This window comes from Plectropomus leopardus, chromosome 13 (assembly GCF_008729295.1).
Source record: "Plectropomus leopardus isolate mb chromosome 13, YSFRI_Pleo_2.0, whole genome shotgun sequence".
In the NCBI taxonomy this organism is placed as follows: Eukaryota; Metazoa; Chordata; class Actinopteri; order Perciformes; family Serranidae; genus Plectropomus; species Plectropomus leopardus.
The window spans coordinates 17345361-17364440 of NC_056475.1; the positions used below are offsets into that span (position 1 = coordinate 17345361).

At 37.3% G+C, this 19080-nt stretch overlaps 2 protein-coding genes across 2 annotated transcripts; both read right to left on the reverse strand.

The window, feature by feature from the left end:
- Positions 1–1505: 1505 nt before the first annotated feature.
- Positions 1506–6883, reverse strand: LOC121952142 (calcitonin gene-related peptide-receptor component protein). Its single transcript, XM_042498653.1, has 6 exons — positions 6760–6883; positions 5197–5233; positions 4992–5090; positions 4814–4908; positions 4118–4175; positions 1506–2312 (listed from the first exon to the last, which is right to left on the reverse strand). Exons 1-6 carry the CDS (start codon positions 6849–6851, stop codon positions 2166–2168), a joined length of 528 nt encoding a protein of 175 aa, XP_042354587.1. The 5' UTR covers positions 6852–6883; the 3' UTR covers positions 1506–2165.
- Positions 6884–7601: 718 nt separating this feature from the next.
- LOC121952752 lies at positions 7602–18172 on the reverse strand. Its single transcript, XM_042499573.1, is given in 9 exon segments — positions 7602–8564; positions 8567–9782; positions 10314–10375; positions 10812–10915; positions 14974–16132; positions 16241–16339; positions 16472–16534; positions 17242–17332; positions 17998–18172. Coding segments are annotated over 8 exon segments (3123 nt in total). The 5' UTR covers positions 17296–17332; positions 17998–18172; the 3' UTR covers positions 7602–8198.
- Positions 18173–19080: the final 908 nt, after the last annotated feature.

The window sequence follows — 19080 nt, forward strand, 5'->3', positions numbered from 1 at the left end:
GAGTATCTTGTGTTAGAAGTGTTAAGTAAGCACAGGATGTTGATGCGCTACATTAACAGGAAGCTCAAAACAGAAAGATACAAGAGTCTAACCAGCACATCCTTCCTCTATTACATCACAACGCCCCAGCACAGATGAGCAGATCCAGGGCCTGTGGTTGAAGAGTTTGTCAGTTTACATTAGAGTAAAGTTTTGTCTGTAATCTGTGAGTTATAGCATCCTGTTTGTGTGACTGATCATGTGTGCTGAACGAAATATACAATATAATGGCTGGACCACAGCGTGCAAGGCCAGCCCTATAAAAGGGAAACTCTGTGAGTGAGCGAGTGATGAAGTTGTACCATTGGTTAGTGAGACTGATGGTGTGAGTTTGCTGTTTCCCCATTGGCTGTGCTTCTTTCAAAACTGATAGGTGTGGACACCATGGACACACTGATGGCTGATGATCCTGTATTACTGTAAAGTTATTCCTCATTCTCTGTAAACAGTGTAACGTGGTAGCAGATATAGGTATACTGAGGCTACTTAGAAGCTACATTCTGATTAAAAGATTAACAGACTCAGGAACAAAAGTATTTCTCAACCTGTTCAGTCGAACTTCTGGGACTCTAAATCTCCTGTGTGATGGCAAAAGCTAATATTCTTCACATAACGTGTCAGACGGATTGGACGTAATATTATCAGCCAGAGACAACATTCTTTTAGTATTCGCAATGTGGACACTTGACCCAAGCACCTTGTCCATAATCTTTGAGCAGATATGCAGCAGTCTAGCCAATCTAGCTGTAAACTGAACAGAGAGAGAACCATCAATGATTCAACACTACATAACGCTCTGTATGGCTCTGACTGGAAAAAGGTATATCATCTCTGTGTACATGAAAGGTTTACTGTGGAAGATTACTGTAACACTCTCGTTTAGCAGCAAAATTTCATCACTTTTCCAACACTTTCAATGATTTTTACTGATAACATTTCCAGGCCTGGAGACTGTGATTGTGAAATTCTATTACTCTTCTAGGTTTTCCGTGACTGTGGGAATCCTACACCTTGCTCTGCCCGCTGCCCTTGTTACCTGGCCCAGGATAAGCGGAGGAAAATGGATTGATAACAATTTACTACAATTAGAGATTAAAGCTAGAGACTAAAACCTCAGACAATCACCCAAAAAGACTACATTTACAGAAAATCAAATGACTAATGTTCTTTTCTACCTTTGTGCTGCATTCACAGACCTACAGGATGAGGCAGATATTCTGAAGGTGACACCGCCATCGCCTGACTGTGAAATGGGTTTCAGATTATGGTCTTTATTTAGCACCAGTTCCACACAGTCTGTCATGTTGCACCACATGTCAGTAAGAGTTACCTATTTTATGTGTCCTTACATGCTCATCAACCCTCAGACAAACCCTGCTGACTTTTCCTCAATGCAGATGTTGCGGTGTTAACTTCCCTGTCTGCCGACCAGGTCATTCAACGTCACAAAAAGCTGCAAACACTTTTCAGCTGTTATTATTTATGCAGCAACAGAGGGAAAAGATTAGCATGTTTCAAAAAACACCGCATGAATGTGAACAACCATCATGTCTTGGTGCATACTGTCTAGTCTCTTTGTTATTACATCGCCATTTTAATAATACTGTCTGGCCTTATGTTAGTCCCGTACCAAAGTTTAAATGCGTGACTGACTTATATTACAGCTTGGGAAATGATACAGCAGCAAAAACCCTTATTTATACATGCCACGGTAGAAACTGACAACTGAGTCAGAAACCAAAAATACACCAGGTTAATAGCAGACTTCGCATAAACATGAACTGATTTGAAAAACAAATTAGACCAGTCTGATGCAAAACATGATGCATGTGACTCACAGTCAAAAGAGCCCTGTGCTTATGAAAGCACACACATGTTTGATTTGTATTTAAACATGTAAATGAAAATAAAAACAACATTCCTACATTTATTAAATTATTCACTTTAATATGAATAATTATGTAAGTCATTTCAAAGGTAACGAGCCAGGCAGCCATTGTGCGTCCCTTCTCTCAGCATGGTTTTCAGTTCAAACTGTGATGCTAAATGGCTCACGAAAAAGCCGGTTTGAATCACAGAAAAAAAAAGCAAATAGTCCAGTTCTCCACCTGTGGGCGGTTTCTGTGTCATGACTGTTCAGCGGCTTCATCCATCTCAGCCTCTGCTGGAGCTGCGTTCTCCTGCTCCGGGTCACCAGGTAGGACGTCTGCGACCGTCTGAATGAGCTCCTCGATCTGCTCCTCTGATAACCGCTCCTCACTCTCCTCCACCATCTGTAAACAAACAGAAAATTTAACCTCTGTTATTACAAATGGCTTAAACACCAGCTGTCTGTTTTTTAAAAAGTTGTTCTGATGCACTTCTTTGCCTAATTTCATTCATAAGATGCCATACACATGAACCTCACTTGCCTCAACCCTGTTAGATCAGTTTATCTGCAGTTTTCAAAACAATCTCACCTAAAACTCCATCAACAACACGTACTGTATGTTCTTCAGCAGATGAAGTTTAACAGCTGGCATGAAATTGTAGATGTTCTGATTTTCTAAGTGGACGAGAAGTCCTTGAAGGGGACGTGTTATGCACATTTCTGGGTTTATATTTTCATTTTGGGGGTCTACTAGAAATTGTTTATATGCTTTAGTGTTAAAAAAACACATTATTCATCTCAGCTTTGTTTAACATGTATGTTCGACAACATGATGCAAATCACAAAAAAAAAAAATTCTGGCCCATTTAGAGATTTATAAATATAATGCATGAGAACTGGCAAACTGAGCCAATGGTTTTGTCAACAGCTGTTTCCAAGATAAAAAAAAATGTGTTGAACCTCAAATGATCTGCACATTATTTATAACTTAACCATTTTGTATGCTATTGTTTTTTACTCACTAACAGCATAAGCGTATGATATAATTCAAGAGGTAATAGCGAGAGGACCTAAAGTTATGAACTTCTCAGGAATAATGAACTGTCAGAAAACAACATAGAGCATGTTTGTGTTTACCAACCTGACCGGTGTGAGATCACTGTCTCGCTGTGGAAATATGCTTTGCAGCTCATTGAGTCCTGACTGCTGCAGGGCCATTTTACTTTTGCATGTGCACCACTACAGTGTATTGATGTTCCTGGTAATGGACTGAATTAACTGATCCCCCCCCCAAATACTCTGTGGCCTGGGTGTGTTCTACGGTGAGCTGCATCTGGATGAGAGCATAAGTGACACAGATTCGGACATTTCAAAAGTCGCACCAGTGAGTGGTTTTGACAGTGATGTCCCCTCTATAATGGAACCAATGGAGTCATGCACAGCGCAGAAATGGCTCCACGCCATTTGTGCTTTGGAACAGTGAGACACATTCAGTTAGTCAAAAATACAACTTGGCCTATGAATTGTAAATGCAGAGTCTCTGAGGACAAGGCTGAAATTATTCCACATCTTTCCTACTGTCACAAGTAACATTACACACAAAAAAGAAAAGAAAAGAAAAAAACTAGCAATTTGAAATTCTTATTCTCAACACTATCCAGTCTTGTCTGGGGCACTCAGCCACATGCCCGTTCAACCTACTGAGGACTCAAAAACAGGTCACGAACAGTTAGTTTTATTTTTATGTTATTTATTTACCAGCTGTAATTAAAAAAAAAAACATAAGTCAAACAGGAGTAAACGGTGCATTTGTTTAGGGACTATTTTCACCTGCGGATGAATGCACATTTGCTGCTGTTAGTGTTTCCAGCAGCAGGTCGTGTATGTGGGACTGACGTCAAGTAAACTGCAGAGCACCTGTTCATTGTAATGAAGGAACAGGTCAACCGGTGCTAAATTGAGGCTCACTGATGTGTTTTTATTGTTTTAAACAGACAGTGCTTGTTAGAAGGATCGTCTCATCCTCGTTTTTTTTTTTACTTTTTTGGGATATATAGACAAAAAGAAAAAAACCTCACCAAACATACTTCAAGCAAGTCTTTAAATATGACACCTTGGCTAGTCGCTACCACAATAAATGTGTGAACGGATCATGGAAATGTAAACCAGCAGTAAATAATAGACAACATAGTGACGAAAAATGCTCACCAGCTGAATTTCCACTGCTGTCTGTGGCCGGTGGTTCAGTAGCTGCAGTTTTTCTGCCCTGACGGGGGATAAAACATCAATGAGTATGTTGTGTAAAAAGCAGTACATGTAGACCAGAGGTGTCCAAACTTTTTTAAATGGAGGCCAAATTAAATATAATGTGTTTCTCACGTCATATAGCTTATTTTAAAAAGACAACAACGCACAAACAAACAATAGAAATGCAACAGTTTCATCTTTCACTGAAAATGTATTCAATTTTACACCATTCCTGACAGCAGCGTTCCTCTCTGTCCTCTTTACACTTCTTTTCTGTGACCATGTCTGCATCATGGCAGGAAATGTCTGCCGTTAGGTAGCCATTCAGTTAGCTAATTTACTCTGTTTATGAAAACACATCAGTTCCTGCCTGCGTGTCTACGAGCTGTGTTACAGTCCTTCCGTTGTGGGGAAAAAATGCAAAGTGTTCATGCTTGATTAACAAACACTGTGAGGCATGCCAGGGTAAATTCTGAAAGTCAAGCCAAGGGCCGCTTGAAATTGGTCTGAGGGCCACGATTGGCCCCAGGGCCAGACCTTGGTCATGTCTGATGTAGACCGTGTATGTGTTTATCTAAAGAAAATAATGTTGCAATCTGTGTAATCTTTGAATTCAAAGTTGTGAGCACAGCTACAATTTTATGAGGTTTCACCGACTTTGTGAGTTTGTGAGGCATCATGGTGGTGAGGAAGTCTTTGACGATCTCTGGACTCTGCCTGCTGCACGGCGTCTTCGACAGGTACTTCAGCGTCTGGGAGGAAATGCAGAGGACACTGTCACCACGGGCACACAGCAGGTTGGCGTCAGTGAGGAGAAAAGAGGACGAATGCCGACCTCATACATGATGGTGTTGAGATTCTGCTGCCCGGTGCTGCTTTTGTTCTTCCCGATGTCCTTCCTCTGTTCCTTCAGGTCTGTCAAGAGTTTGAACACCTGAGAAACACACAGAAATTAAACTATTAACCATTAAATTATGTTCATCTGTTGACTGGACACTACAAAAAGATTTCATGTAAAACAATAAGACATGGCACATTACCTCATAGTTACTGAGCATAGCAGCATTAGCATTTTTCCTGAAAAGAAGAAAAAAAAAGGTTCAAACATAGTTTAATTCTTGACCTTTGCAAACTGTTTGTAACCAAATAATCTAAAATCAAAGACCACACTTTTTCCTCATTTTTGGAGTTTTTAACCAGGTCTCGTAGTCTTCACTTCCAGTCACTGAGTGAAAACTGAGAAATGTGACTGAAAGTTATGAGTGACTGACTGATGGTGACGATTTGAGATACTTTGCTTATGTTAACAGAAAAAAGTGATTATGATAAACAGGAAGTTGTGATTTAGACGTGCACAAATAAAGAAGGTTGGGTGTACTTAAAAATGTATGTGCTGCTTTGATTTATATATACATATATACACTATATATATATATATATATATATATATATATATATATATATATATATATATATATACATATATACATATATAAAACAGTTGTCGATCTATTTTAAACTGAAAATTTGTAAACAAATCAAAATGCTTTACTGTGTTGGAATTGTTTTTCTATTGCATACAATTTCTGATTTTCCAATGGCAAAAAGTGGCATTCAACCAAGAGTAAAGCTACAAAAACACAAAAATTTATTTTCTAAGTCACTTATTGCTACAATGACATGAAAAACTTTTTAAAAAATTAGCTCCCCCAAAGTCTGGCTCGACATCACTTTTCTTGTGTTGTGTTCAAGTGCCTTTCACAAGCTATTTGAGCGTTTGAAACCTGAGCAAATCTCTTTAAAAACATGGAAAAGGGCAAAAACCAATTTGGCATGAATGTTCCACAAATTGCAAGAAATTAATAAAAGGTGACGAAGAAAATTAGTTTTTTTTTAAAGAAGAGAGAATTATTAGTTAATTATAAAAAGGTAGTGAATTATTTATTTTTTTTAAATGAAAAATGTCCTTTAAATAATGTCCTAAAAATGGTCTATATATACTATATTTGTAATCATCATAAAAATACACATATATTAATTGATTTTCTGCAATTTCTGAGGTTATTTTCTTGTTCGTTTTTTACTTTTCATTTTTTTTTTGGGCTTAATTTCAGGTCATTTGTAAGTAACTTTTTAGTTCTTGTTATTTTCACACCATATTTTGGTAAGTTTCTCATTGCATTGTCATGTTTTTTAAAGAAATCAAACCTATCTGCTCAAGTTTCAAAGGGTTAAATGTCTTTTTTACTAAAATAAAAACACAAATCCACCGACACAAAGCTTTTTTGGATCCGTGTGTAGGTTAATGCTGAAGCTGGCCAATTACCCTCAAAGTGTCTCACATTATTAGTTAAAAAACAACAACAATTCAGCACAATGCATTGTTTGTCGATCGCGATAAACAGAGACCAGAGCTTTACAGCCGGTGTGTGTCTACACGCTGCTCACCACAGCGCGATCAATACAGAAACCGGAAACTTCGACAAACACGTGACTGATGTAAATCACGATATTCAGCTACAGGAATAAACATTATACACATGCTGTTTAACAAAATCACGACAGAAAAACTGTGAATGTAAAAACATATTTTAAATTCTTACACTTCCATCTCGACAGGCACTTCGCGTTGGTCCTCTTCAAAAGTGTCCGTGAAGAAAATGTAATCAAGGTCGAACGTTCCGCCCTGTATCATACCGGCTTCAGTGTTACAACCCCATTTTTTTTATTTATTACCCGAGAATAATAGAGTATTATTTTAAAAAATCTACTTGCCCTCTCGCTTTTTCATTTTTGTGTGGTTTTTGATGCCTTCTCCTTGTTCCATGCAGGCTACTGTGATTTTAAAAAAGTTATGAGGACTTTAATGAAGACATCATGACCACACTGGGCAAGCTGATGGGGATCACAAAGACAAATAAAGCAATAAGCTGTTAAAATATATGTCCATTTATGTTGTCACTGCAGATAAGTGCAGACCACATGCAGACTGAGTGGATCCTGTCCATCTAATGCAAATCAAAATAGTTGGATAATGAATCTATGAAGCCCTAAACCAAATAAAGAAATCTTGTATGTAGGTTGAAATTAATTCACATATTAAACAGCATTCAGATGTAAAAATACATTCAATGATACTATACATAAAATGAAGACATCATGTCCAGTTAGTGCCACTATTTTCCATTCATCTTAATATCGGCATGTCACAGAGATTCAAGGAGACAAATCCTTAAGTCAGTTATTGTCAGAATTTGACCTCTCATTTATAGTTCATAGAAGAGCAAAGGTTCATAACTTATGCAGTCCACATATATAGGAAATCACTTTTTTGAATATAAAAAAAAATCCCTTAATATTATTTATGTTACGGCCACACACACACACACACACACACACAAGGCTCAGAGAGCTGCCGAGCACATAAAAGAACACCACACGGATCCACGGAACAAAACAGCCAGTTTATTTAGCAAACACTTTAACCAACAAGTAATCAAAAGCCAAAAGAGGAAGTTGGAGACCCCGCCAAAACAAACAAAAGATGGGGAATCGTTGGCCAGCCACGCAATGGGCCGTCGGACCCAACTCATCCCCCTAATCAAAAAAACACTATAAAACAAAGACCGAAAACATGGGCTGCCGGTGACCTCCAATCCCAAACTAGGAGCATAAACAGAATAAAAAAAGCCACCATGCAACAATCTATTTGTTATGTATGACTTTTTCTAACAATAACATTTAATCATGTTATTTTTATTTATATATTTTAAAAATTCTATATTGTTATTTTCAAAAAACATTTGCAAGACAGTGGTATCAATACAATCACAGAATATTATATTATCCAATATTTTTATTTTTTGATATCAATATTTGACTCAAAAAAAAAAAACCTCAGACATTTATTAAACCAACTATCAAGGATTTTAAAGCTATTGAACAAAAAGTATGGTTTTTGTATTTGGTGTTCTGCATAATTTCAAGCCAAGTGACATGACAGACTTTGTTGATCATGTCTGAAATGACCACCTGTGTACGCTCAATCAATCTCCATTGGGACAGGTGCCTCTGTTTGAGAGAAGAATTCAAAGAACGTCTTCAAACTCTCGTCACTTGTGGACGGTAAATTGTTGACTGCATTCTTAAATGCAGTGAGATTTCTGCTCTCAACCAGTTTCTTTAAACTGCTCATCGTGTTTGGGTGTCGCGCATAATCGCAAGCCAAGTACTCCTTCAACACATCAAACCTTCCTTTTTCCACCATTTGGACAATGATGTGTTCGATAATTAAGGACAAAGGGTGGCCATACTCTATGACACTCTGCATTTCTCCCCTAACATTGCGGTAAGCATATCCGCCCGAATGCACTGCGATAACGTTGCAGTGCTCATCAAACACAGGAGAGAGCCGGATGAGCCAAAATAAAAACATGACTTGTAGGTCAGAGCCTGTCGGTTAAGATTGACATCTTTTGCCACGTCCTCAAAGAACTGGTTAGTCACCAACTGAATATGCCCTCGATTCTCACTGTAACGGTTGTCTTCCGGTAAAACGCCCGCTGGATTTTCATAGTAATGCCTCTCCACGACATAAATGCGGTTTTCAATTGACACTATTGGGCACTCATCTATCTTTTTCACACCGCCGTCAGGATGCCCGATTATATAAATTAAACCACTTTGTGGGAGAAATCCGTAGTGCTTTAAGAGAGCTCCAGGTAATTTCTGATCAGCAGCGAGTCTCAACAGAGCCCAGTCACACTCGTGCCCTGACGCATCAGGACCGAATTCAAAGCCAGCAACCTCCTTCACTACTGCTCCTGACTGCATCTGGTTTAGACTTTTGAAAGAAAAATCGACAGTGACCGTCTCATTAAGCTGTCCTGTACTCTCATTATAGATGTTCTGAACCACATGAGCGTTTGTGAGGACATACCTGCCAAACAGGAGAAACCCACTCCCTGCTGGTTTGTCATTTACTCTCACCTGACACACAGAATCACTGAGAGCCATCAGCTTATTTGTTTTCACCTCCCTGTTCTTTCCAAACTCCACATGGGAAATATTCTGATTACAAGAAAGCTTAGATTGTTGTGGTTTATTACTTTTCATGAAATCTGGGAAAAATTGAGAAAATAGCTGATGCATTATCTCTTCTGAATTTGGTATCTCACACTTCACACAGAAAAAAGTCTGGATACAAGAAAGCTTAGATTCTTGTGGTTCTTTACTTATTATCAAATCTTTAAACTGAGAAGACAGCTGATGCATCATCTCTTTGAAATTTGGTATCTCATGTGATTTTTTATCCAAAACCATATTACCATCTAGCTTTGGTGGTATGTTGTCATTCACTGACTCAGTTATGGTAGACCACTTTGAAGGATCTGGGTTTTCATCACAGTCAGACTTATTGAGCAGTATGATCTTGAAATATTTACCATCAAGATTGTTAACGAGGCTGTGCATTGAAGTAATTGCTTCAATATTCTTGTTTAAAAGTGCACAGATCTTTGTAAATACAACATCCTGGAAACGACCATTTCTTTTCAGAGCGTGCTTCACTTTCTCATCTTTGTAGGCAAAAACAGTAATTTCATCAAAGACTGTGTTTAGTGTGGGGCTTTTTCATATATATGAAAAAGTAGATATGCACTATATTCATCCCTCCACTTGTCCATACATTAAAAACCACAAGCTCACCAGATGGACCCTTTCTTTGACGATGAGCAGAATATCTAGCTGGTTGCTTTGTCTTGTCTGCAGCTTTAATATACCTGATAGCCAGTGGGGTTTTTTTAACCAGGCTACATATAAAGTGTTTACTGATAGGTTTTCTGTCTCTTACAATTAAAAGCTCTTTGTCTACTTTCTTTTCTTCAATCTTTCTAAACTCTGAACTTTTCTTCAGCGAGTCCTCAACAGTTTCTCCTCTGTTGCGTTCTGTTTTGCCTTTCCACTTCCAGCGGAGAGAATAGGTCTGATATGGCTTCTCTTTCTGGGGATGAAACAAAATTAAGTCTCACTTAATTTAATCAAAGATTAAATAAACAAAGAAATTAAGAAATTCTCCATTAAAATAATACCAATCTCAAACCATCCAGCCATTAGCTATACCTTTTTATCCGGAGCGTCACAGGGGACTGAAGCTGACCTCTGCTGACTTTCGGTGAGAGGCGGGTTACACCCTGGAGCGGTCGCCTGTTTATCACAGGGCTGACACACAGAGACAGACGACACTTAATGCTTGTTATGGTATCAGAAGCATGGCTTAAGTGATCAATTTTGATCATGATATCTTAATTTAAGAATAAAACCATTTAACAAAAAAAATAAGAAGTTGTGCCCTAAAAGTTCAATTATATGAAAAAAGATTTTTCTTTTGCCAACACACATATAAAATAAATTATGACAAACCTCTGCAGCAGGGTGTAAGTTAGGCACCTGGCTATTTTCCCCAGTCTGGTTATCATTTTCTTCCTTGAGATAAAAGACAGAAATGTTATTAATGGAAATGTATTACAGAATGCATGCTTAAGACATTTGACATGTCATTTTAAACATATTTCCTAGATGATAGATACAGATGATACAAATACTGACAGAATCATCAAAGCCATGTAAATCAGTAAACACAGAAGAGAATTTGTACCTTGATAGCTTTGTCCATTGGTCCACTATTTTTGGTCTTCAAGGGTTGGTTCATAGGTTGATTTTTACAGCTGAGGCTGAAAAGAGGGTGATGAAGTATTTTACCTTCAGGAAAAGACAAAGAATTATGATTAATTTACACATGCCACACATATGGGATTAATATCTAATGTATTTATATCAATATGACATTTATTGTGACTAATCCAATGAAAAACACAAAAATAAAAAACAACAAATGTGAGGCAGCTATTGCTCTTTTCATGCAAGGGTGGCACACCCAGAAACAGGTTGGTGCACTTCTTTTTCCCAGAATATGAAGCTCCACCTCACTTTAATGACGCAAAACAAAACTTGCACAATCAAATGTAAGCAAATGGTAACCATTATAAAAATGAGTAAGGTGTAAAATAATCAAAACAAATAAAATTACCAGTCCTTACACAACAAAACAGAAAAAAGTTGATTTTATGCAACTTTAAATTGAAATGAAAACCGGCACCTTTCTATTACTAGCAAAAACTCATTTCCAAGCAATCAGTACCGCAGTTAAAACTTTTTGTTCTAAGGTCATTTCTCTGTTTTGACCTGCCACGGGATAACAGATTAAAATTATTTTACAGCTATACAGTTTGGTATGGTACACCAAATAGTGACATTATTCAACACATGGTCCCTTTTTAAATAAATTAAATTTTAATTTAACATATAAACATATTACTCTGATTTTGATTACAATATCCAGTAGATACTTTACTGTTGTTACCCTGTTTTAATGTTTAATTTTCATATCAGACTACAGTCTCCTTCAACACCATAAAAAGTGTCGGCCTACATACTTATTCTAGATCATTCTGTTAAAGATGACAAAGCATTCTGCTGTGTCATCCTTAGCGGATACAGTTTACAGCTTTTTTTAGTTTAAAGTTATCTGAAACCTATGATTGAAAATCAATTTGACGATTTCAAAATATATTGAGCTTGAACTTACCAAATCCTGTGATTTTGTCAAGTTTATAGAAAGCCTATGCGTGAACTTCACAAAAGTTTGTCTCTATGGTAGCGACTCTTTCGGTGGTTTGAGTGTCTCTTCACCTTGCATGGCAGGGGGAGTGCCTTTGGGATGATATTTATCTGATGGCGAACGCGGAAGTAGCCTCGCCTTGATTGTTTTATTTAACTCTATTGAGCAGATTGCATGTTACTATTATTTTGACAATAACAATAATCATTGTGCAAAATTTAAAAATATACGTCAGTGGATTTTGGTTGAATAAATGATCAAAGACAGACAGAAAGAAATAAAAACTAAAAACGGAACTACTGTAAAGGTACATTGAAGGCACATCTATAAAAGTACAGCCTATTTCAGAGTCACGGCAGATACGCAGAGTGCACAAAACTAGTGTCTTCTTATTCAGTCCAAAATCCAGGGATTATTCTAAGAGATCAGTTCCTCCTCAATAACTTTAATCACATTTCAGTTACATACTTAACAGATGACACATGCCAGCACAATTTTATGGCCTTTTAATTGGTGCACAATTTAATGATGTTTATGTCATTTCTAAAATTTTTGTAACCTTCCACCCCAAAAAAAAAAAAAAAAAAATAGTAATAATAATAGTGATGATGGACGTTTGGTTTGTAAATTTACACTTTTGTATTTAAATTGTGACCAGAATAATCAATAGATGTGTGATAAATGCCCTTCCCTCCAATTTCCTGTTTAGGGCAAAATACACTAATAAAGCATGCTCATAAAATAATGTATTTTTGTATTCAGTTTCAATAATAAATGTGGAAAATCTTTCCATTATTCTCCAGGGTACCGACAATTACAGAAAAGATGGAAAACAGTTTCTGGACGAGCTGAGTAAAAGGAACAATTAGCCTAATATCTATATTATCATTGAATTTCTCCAGAAAATGCTTTGCGGGTGTAATTCTTAAGGCAACATCTATAATTTTATTAGAAATAAAGTATTTATGGGGCTATGACCAAACTTTTGTCCCAGGAATATTCTTAGCAAAGTTTCTCCAATATGTAGTGGCTTAAAGCTTTGTGAAAACTTTACTCTGTAACACAGTGAATAGCTTAAAGAAAAATAAAATAGGATGGAGAGAAACTGATTTTCCCACAAGTATCAACAATATTAACCAAAATATCACAATTATTCATGCATTATTGCTTGCCAGGAGTCCTCCAATTTAATTTTAAAAAAATGAATAAAAATCCACATGGAGGAGTTAGTTTTTTCAAGGACTGCTTTAACCAATTTATTTTATATTTATTTTATATATTAACACATTATTCAAGTAATAATGTAGGAAGAAATAAGGAAAGAAGGAAAGAAGGAAGAGAAGTCCAAAAAGTCAAGACCGCAATTTTTGCAAGAATTCATAACTAACTACATTTTTTTCTAATGTAGTGAATATGATTTTTTTTTAATGCCACATAAAGAAATCTTGTATTTAGGATGAAATTCCTTCACACATCAAAGAACATTCAGATGTAACAATACATTTAATGATGCTACTAAAAATGATCACATTATGTCCAGTTAGTGCCACTATTTTCCATTTATCTCAACATCAGCATCACAGACATTTAATGTGACGAAGTTAGTCAAACTCAGAATATGACTTCTCATATTTATATTTATGGTTCAAATAAGAGCACAGGGTAATAAAACACATACTCCAAATATAAAAGACATCACTTTATTCAATATTTAAAAAAAATCATAATTGTCTTTATGTTATTAATGATTTTTTTCTTACAATAATATGATTTAACCAGGTACGATTAATTTAAAACTCTTTTAAACTCTTTAAAACTCTCATTTTCATCAAACATTTTTATCAATACAAAAGATGAATATTGTAATATCCAATACTGTACAACAAAATCCTAATAACATAAACACAAAAGATAAAAAAGTATAAAAGATATTGGCGACTGATATCATAATTGGGTTTCAAAAAAAATCTTATACCAAAAACATTTTAAAAACAGAAAAAACACAAATACTGAAAAAGAGATGCACTGAACCAACTGTCAGTGATTTGACAGCTGCTGAACAAAAAATATGCAAAAACTGGCATTCACAGATACTAGCGTGACTAAAAATGGTTACAGAGAAACCACTTAACTTTATTTTAAAACAGATTATGGTTACTTAAAACAAAGTTTTGTATGATATATTTCACCCAATCCCTGCTTGAATGATCACGACCGTGCTTTGAAACATAAGTTGTCCCTTCTTTCCTGTCACTCTCCAGCTGTGCAATAATAAAGGCAAATAAAACAATCACAATAATAAAAAAAGCATCCTGACATATAAACACAGACATGACAGACTTTGTTGATCATGTCTGAAATGACCACCTGTGTACGCTCAATCAATGTCCATTGGGACAGGTGCCTCTGTTTGAGAGAAGAATTCAAAGAACGTCTTCAAACTCTCGTCACTTGTGGACGGTAAATTGTTGACTGCAGTCTTAAATGCAGTGAGATTTCTGCTCTCAACCAGTTTCTTTAAACTGCTCATCGTGTTTGGGTGTCGCGCATAATCGCAAGCCAAGTACTCCTTCAACACATCAAACCTTCCTTTTTCCACCATTTGGACAATTATGTGTTCGATAATTAAGGACAAAGGGTGGCCATACTCTATGACACTCTGCCTTTCTCCCCTAACATTGCGGTAAGCATATCCGCCCGAATGCACTGCGATAACGTTGCAGTGCTCATCAAACACAGGAGAGCCGGATGAGCCAAAATAAAAACATGACTCATAGGTCAGAGCCTGTCGGTTAAGATTCACATCTTTTGCCACGTCCTCAAAGAACTGGTTAGTCACCAACTGAATATGCCCTTGATTCTCACTGTAATGATTGTCTTCCGGTAAAACACCTGCTGGATTTTCACGGTGATGCCTCTCCGCGACCTGAGTGCGGTTTTCGGTCGAAACAATCAAGCACGGATCAATCTTTTTCACACCGCCGTCAGGATGCCCGATGATGCAAATTGCACCACTTTGTGGGAGAAATCCGTAGTGCTTTAAGAGAGCTCCAGGTAATTTCTGATCAGCAGCGAGTCTCAACAGAGCCCAGTCACACTCGTGCCCTGACGCATCAGGACCGAATTCAAAGCCAGCGACCTCCTTCACTGCTGGCTCCTGACGGCGTCTGGTTTAGACTTTCGAAAGAGAAATGGACAGTGACCGTCTCATTAAGCTGTCCTGTACTCTCATTATAGATGTTCTGAACCACATGAGCGTTTGTGAGGACGCACCTGCCAAACAGGAGAAACCCACTCCCTGCTGGTGTGTCATTTACTCTCACCTGACACACAGAATCACTGAGAGCCATCAGCTTCTTCATAGTTTTCACCTCCCTGCATGTTTGAGCGTTCTTTCCAAACTTCACACGAAAAATATTCTGGATGCGAGAAAGCTTAGACCCTTGCTGTGTTTTTTCACCTTTCACCAACTCTTGAAACTGAGAGGACAGCTGACAAAGGATCTTTTTTGAATTAGGTATTTCACGCAACATGTTTCCTGGTGCCATATTACCATCTAGCTTTGGTTTCTTTTTTGGTACGTTGTCGTTCACTGACTCGGTTGTGGTAGACCGCTTTGAAGGATCTGGATTTCCATTACAGTCAGATGTCTGAGGTTCATTTTGCATCATGTATGCGTCTTCAAGACTTTCCTGACTCTCTGGTGGATTGGACTTATTGAGCAGTATGATCTTGAAATGTTTACCATCAAGATCATCAACGAAATCGGACATTTCAGTGGTTACTTCAGTGCTCAAGTTAGAAAGCGCAATGTTCTTTTTAAATAAGGTTTTGATAAAACGACCATCTCTTCTCAGCGCGTGCTTCACTTTCTCGTCTTTGAACGCATACACAGTAACTTCTTGAATGTCTTTTTGAAGCGCTCGGTTTCTCATGATATTTACTACCTTTTTACCTCCCTTTGTCAGAACATGAAACATCACGGGTTCCCCAGACAGCCCCTTCCTCTGGCGATGAACAGAGCCACTAACTGGCTGCTGCAGCTCGCTTACGGCTTTAATATACTTGATGTTGAGACGCTCGTTTTTAATTAAGCTGCACGGAAAGTGTGAGCTGATAGCTTTTCCATCTCTTACAATAACAAGCTCTTTGTTGTGGTTTTTTCCTGCTATTTCTAGAAACTGTGAACTTCTCTTCAGCAAGTCCTCAACTGTTCCCGCTTTATTGCAGGTAAAAGTGGTGGCTTTCTTGTCACTCCAGCACCACTCAAAAGAATGGGTTGCATGTGGCTCCTGTTCCTGAGGAGAAAACACAATTAAGTCAGATTTTATTTCATTCCAATAAAACTTTTTTTGGTTCCAGATTAAAACAATAACTCTCTGAAACCATCCAGCCATTAGCTTTACCTGTGTGTCCGGAGCGTCACGGGGGACTGGAGCTGATCTCTGCTGACTTTTGGTGAGAGGCGGGTTACACCCTGGAGCGGTCGCCTGTTTAACACAGCGCTGAAACATGGAGACAGACGACACTTCATCTGTGTTTTATCATCTTTAAATCATTGCTGTACTGAGATCAAAACACACTAGTGATTTGTATCATGTGCTGCTATAAAACACTACAGATAAAATACGACAAACCTCTCCCGCACGATGTAAACTGGGAGTTTGACTGCTTTCCCCGTTCTGGTTGGTTGTCGTTTTCTTGAGGTAACAGAAAAGAAATGTTATTAATACCGATGTATATAACTAAATGCAGGTTTAAGGCTTCTGACATGTTTTTTTGGTTTCCATTTATTTCTGATGACAAACATTATTTTTGATAAGAGATACAGAGCTGGATAAAACTGGCAAACCCATATAAACCAGTAAAAATGTTTCAGCGAAAGTATGATATTAATTTGAAACTGCTTAAACTAAACTGACAGGATTTTAGCAGGATTTCCAGACATTTTCATGAAAAATATTTTAAATCTTCTCTGTGACTTTTCAAGTATAAAAAACACATTTTTTTCTTGCTCCACTTGCACAATGTTTCTCAAACTATATGATTTCAGCTTGCGGGCATGAAGAGAGAGATACAACACAGAGAGAAAAGAAGGAAACATACATGATGGTTTACAAGATATTAACCACAACATTAATGCAACACACTGACGTATATTTGAGCTACATAACATTGTCATCTACACACACACACACACACACACTCAATGTTATGTTACATTAAATGACGGGTTATCCCTGGAGGATTACTAGATTACTGTAACAATTTCACAACACAAACAAAAATTCCATCACTTTTCCTAAACTTTTAATAATTTTTGACTAATTCTTGACTTTTTCAGGCCTGTAAGATGTGACCGTGAAACAGGAACCCTGTTTGGGTGTTAATTTAATAAAACTGGTACCTTGACAAATTTGTCCATTGGTCCATTACTCGTGGGCGGCAACTTCAGTGGCATTTTTCATGTGATGTTTCCAGCTGAATTCTTATCAACACTGAAGAAGAAAAAAAAACAAGATGATGATGATGTAGGATCTTATCTTAAGGAAAAGGCAAAGAGATATGACTACTTTCTAATGACTTACAGTGCCCAAAGAATGATCGCTCAATGTGTTCACATCAGTATGACATTTATTGTGATTCACTTCACAAAATTTACCAAGAACCACAACAAATGTAAGGGGCTTCATCACATCTGTTTATGCATATTAGGATTTGACATGATGTATTCTTATTTTTCAACCAGTTGGTGCTCTTCTTTTGTTGTTGGGAGGGACACATATCCCTCTCTCTAATTCCACAAAACGAAACATAACAAATTACACGTTTCCCACAACTTTTCACCACACAATTCCTGGATATGACACATAGCATATTTTTTAGATACCATGGCCCCTTCTGCTGAATAGTATTTCCCTCTGACTTGTGTAGTCTACGTTATTAGACACACTGGAGTTACTATTTCCATTCCTGTTTATCTATATCGTTTCAATATGTCTTCCTCATATTCTGCCTGTCACCTGATCTGATGTTATGTGCTAACGTTAGCTATCGAGATGTGCTAACGTTACTTAGCAGTCCTGCGCGTTGGTCTATCAAAGTACACTACGACTGAAATCTCAAATAAATATGTTAAAAATAAGTATCAAAATATTATTACCATATACGTGCTGCTGCTTGCAATCGCTGTTAGATTGGGCCATAGTTGCGAGACTCTGCTACCAATTTGTGTGATGCTAAGTTAGCATTTTTGACAGGACATGCACCAACAAAACACCGTATAAAAGAAGCTATGCTAAATTAGCTTTTTCGAGAATATTCATATTATATTCTCATCATGACCATAGCTAATCGCATCGTAAATCGTCACGGAGCAGTTTGTTGTATTTCTTGTTAGGCTGAACTCACCACAGACGTGTGAATAAGCAGCTACTGTAACGGGACAGCTGTGTTGTCAAACAAATTTACCGCCTTTAGACGCCCCGCCTGCTGTTTGCAGCATCCGCTGTGTCACCGTTTACAAAGTCCCCGTCGCAAAGTGGAACTAAGTCTCGCATGATCAGACCTATCTTCACATTTCATTTAAGCAGTGAGTGTGAAACAGCAACCTCAAAGCCAGCAACGTAGACGCTAACATGTATTTTAATGTTATATGTGACGTTTTCTTTTGAGGGGTTTAGCAATTTAATGCTCGCTTGCTAAATATTCCACCAAAACAAGTTCCCTTCCGACACTATTTTGCAAAGGCACCCTCACTGCATCAGCCCCGACTTCCCTATAACACATTCATGCATCAGCACACTGATCAGCACATGGATGTATTAACCCTTTGAAACTCTGAGCAGAAGAAGGCAATGAGCAACTTTACATGAATTACCCCCCAAAACAACAATAAACCTATAACTAAAACAAGGAAATGAACTGACAAATGTGCATTCATGCATAGCATATTTTAGAATATAATTATATGTAACTATTATGATTATATAATTATAATAGTTAGAACTATAGTTTTCTGGACGCTATCTCCATTATTTATTTATCTATAATTTTGTAGTTATTTTCTCTCTTGCTTTCTTTCCCGGGTTATTTTTCTTGTGATATTTTTAATAATTCCTCACTATTTGCAAGATATTTCTTGCAATATTACTTGAATTTTTTCCAAGTAGTTAGGAGAAAATAAACCAATTTGATTGAAGGGTGACATGCTTATGAAAGGTGTCTGAACTCAGCACAAGAAAAC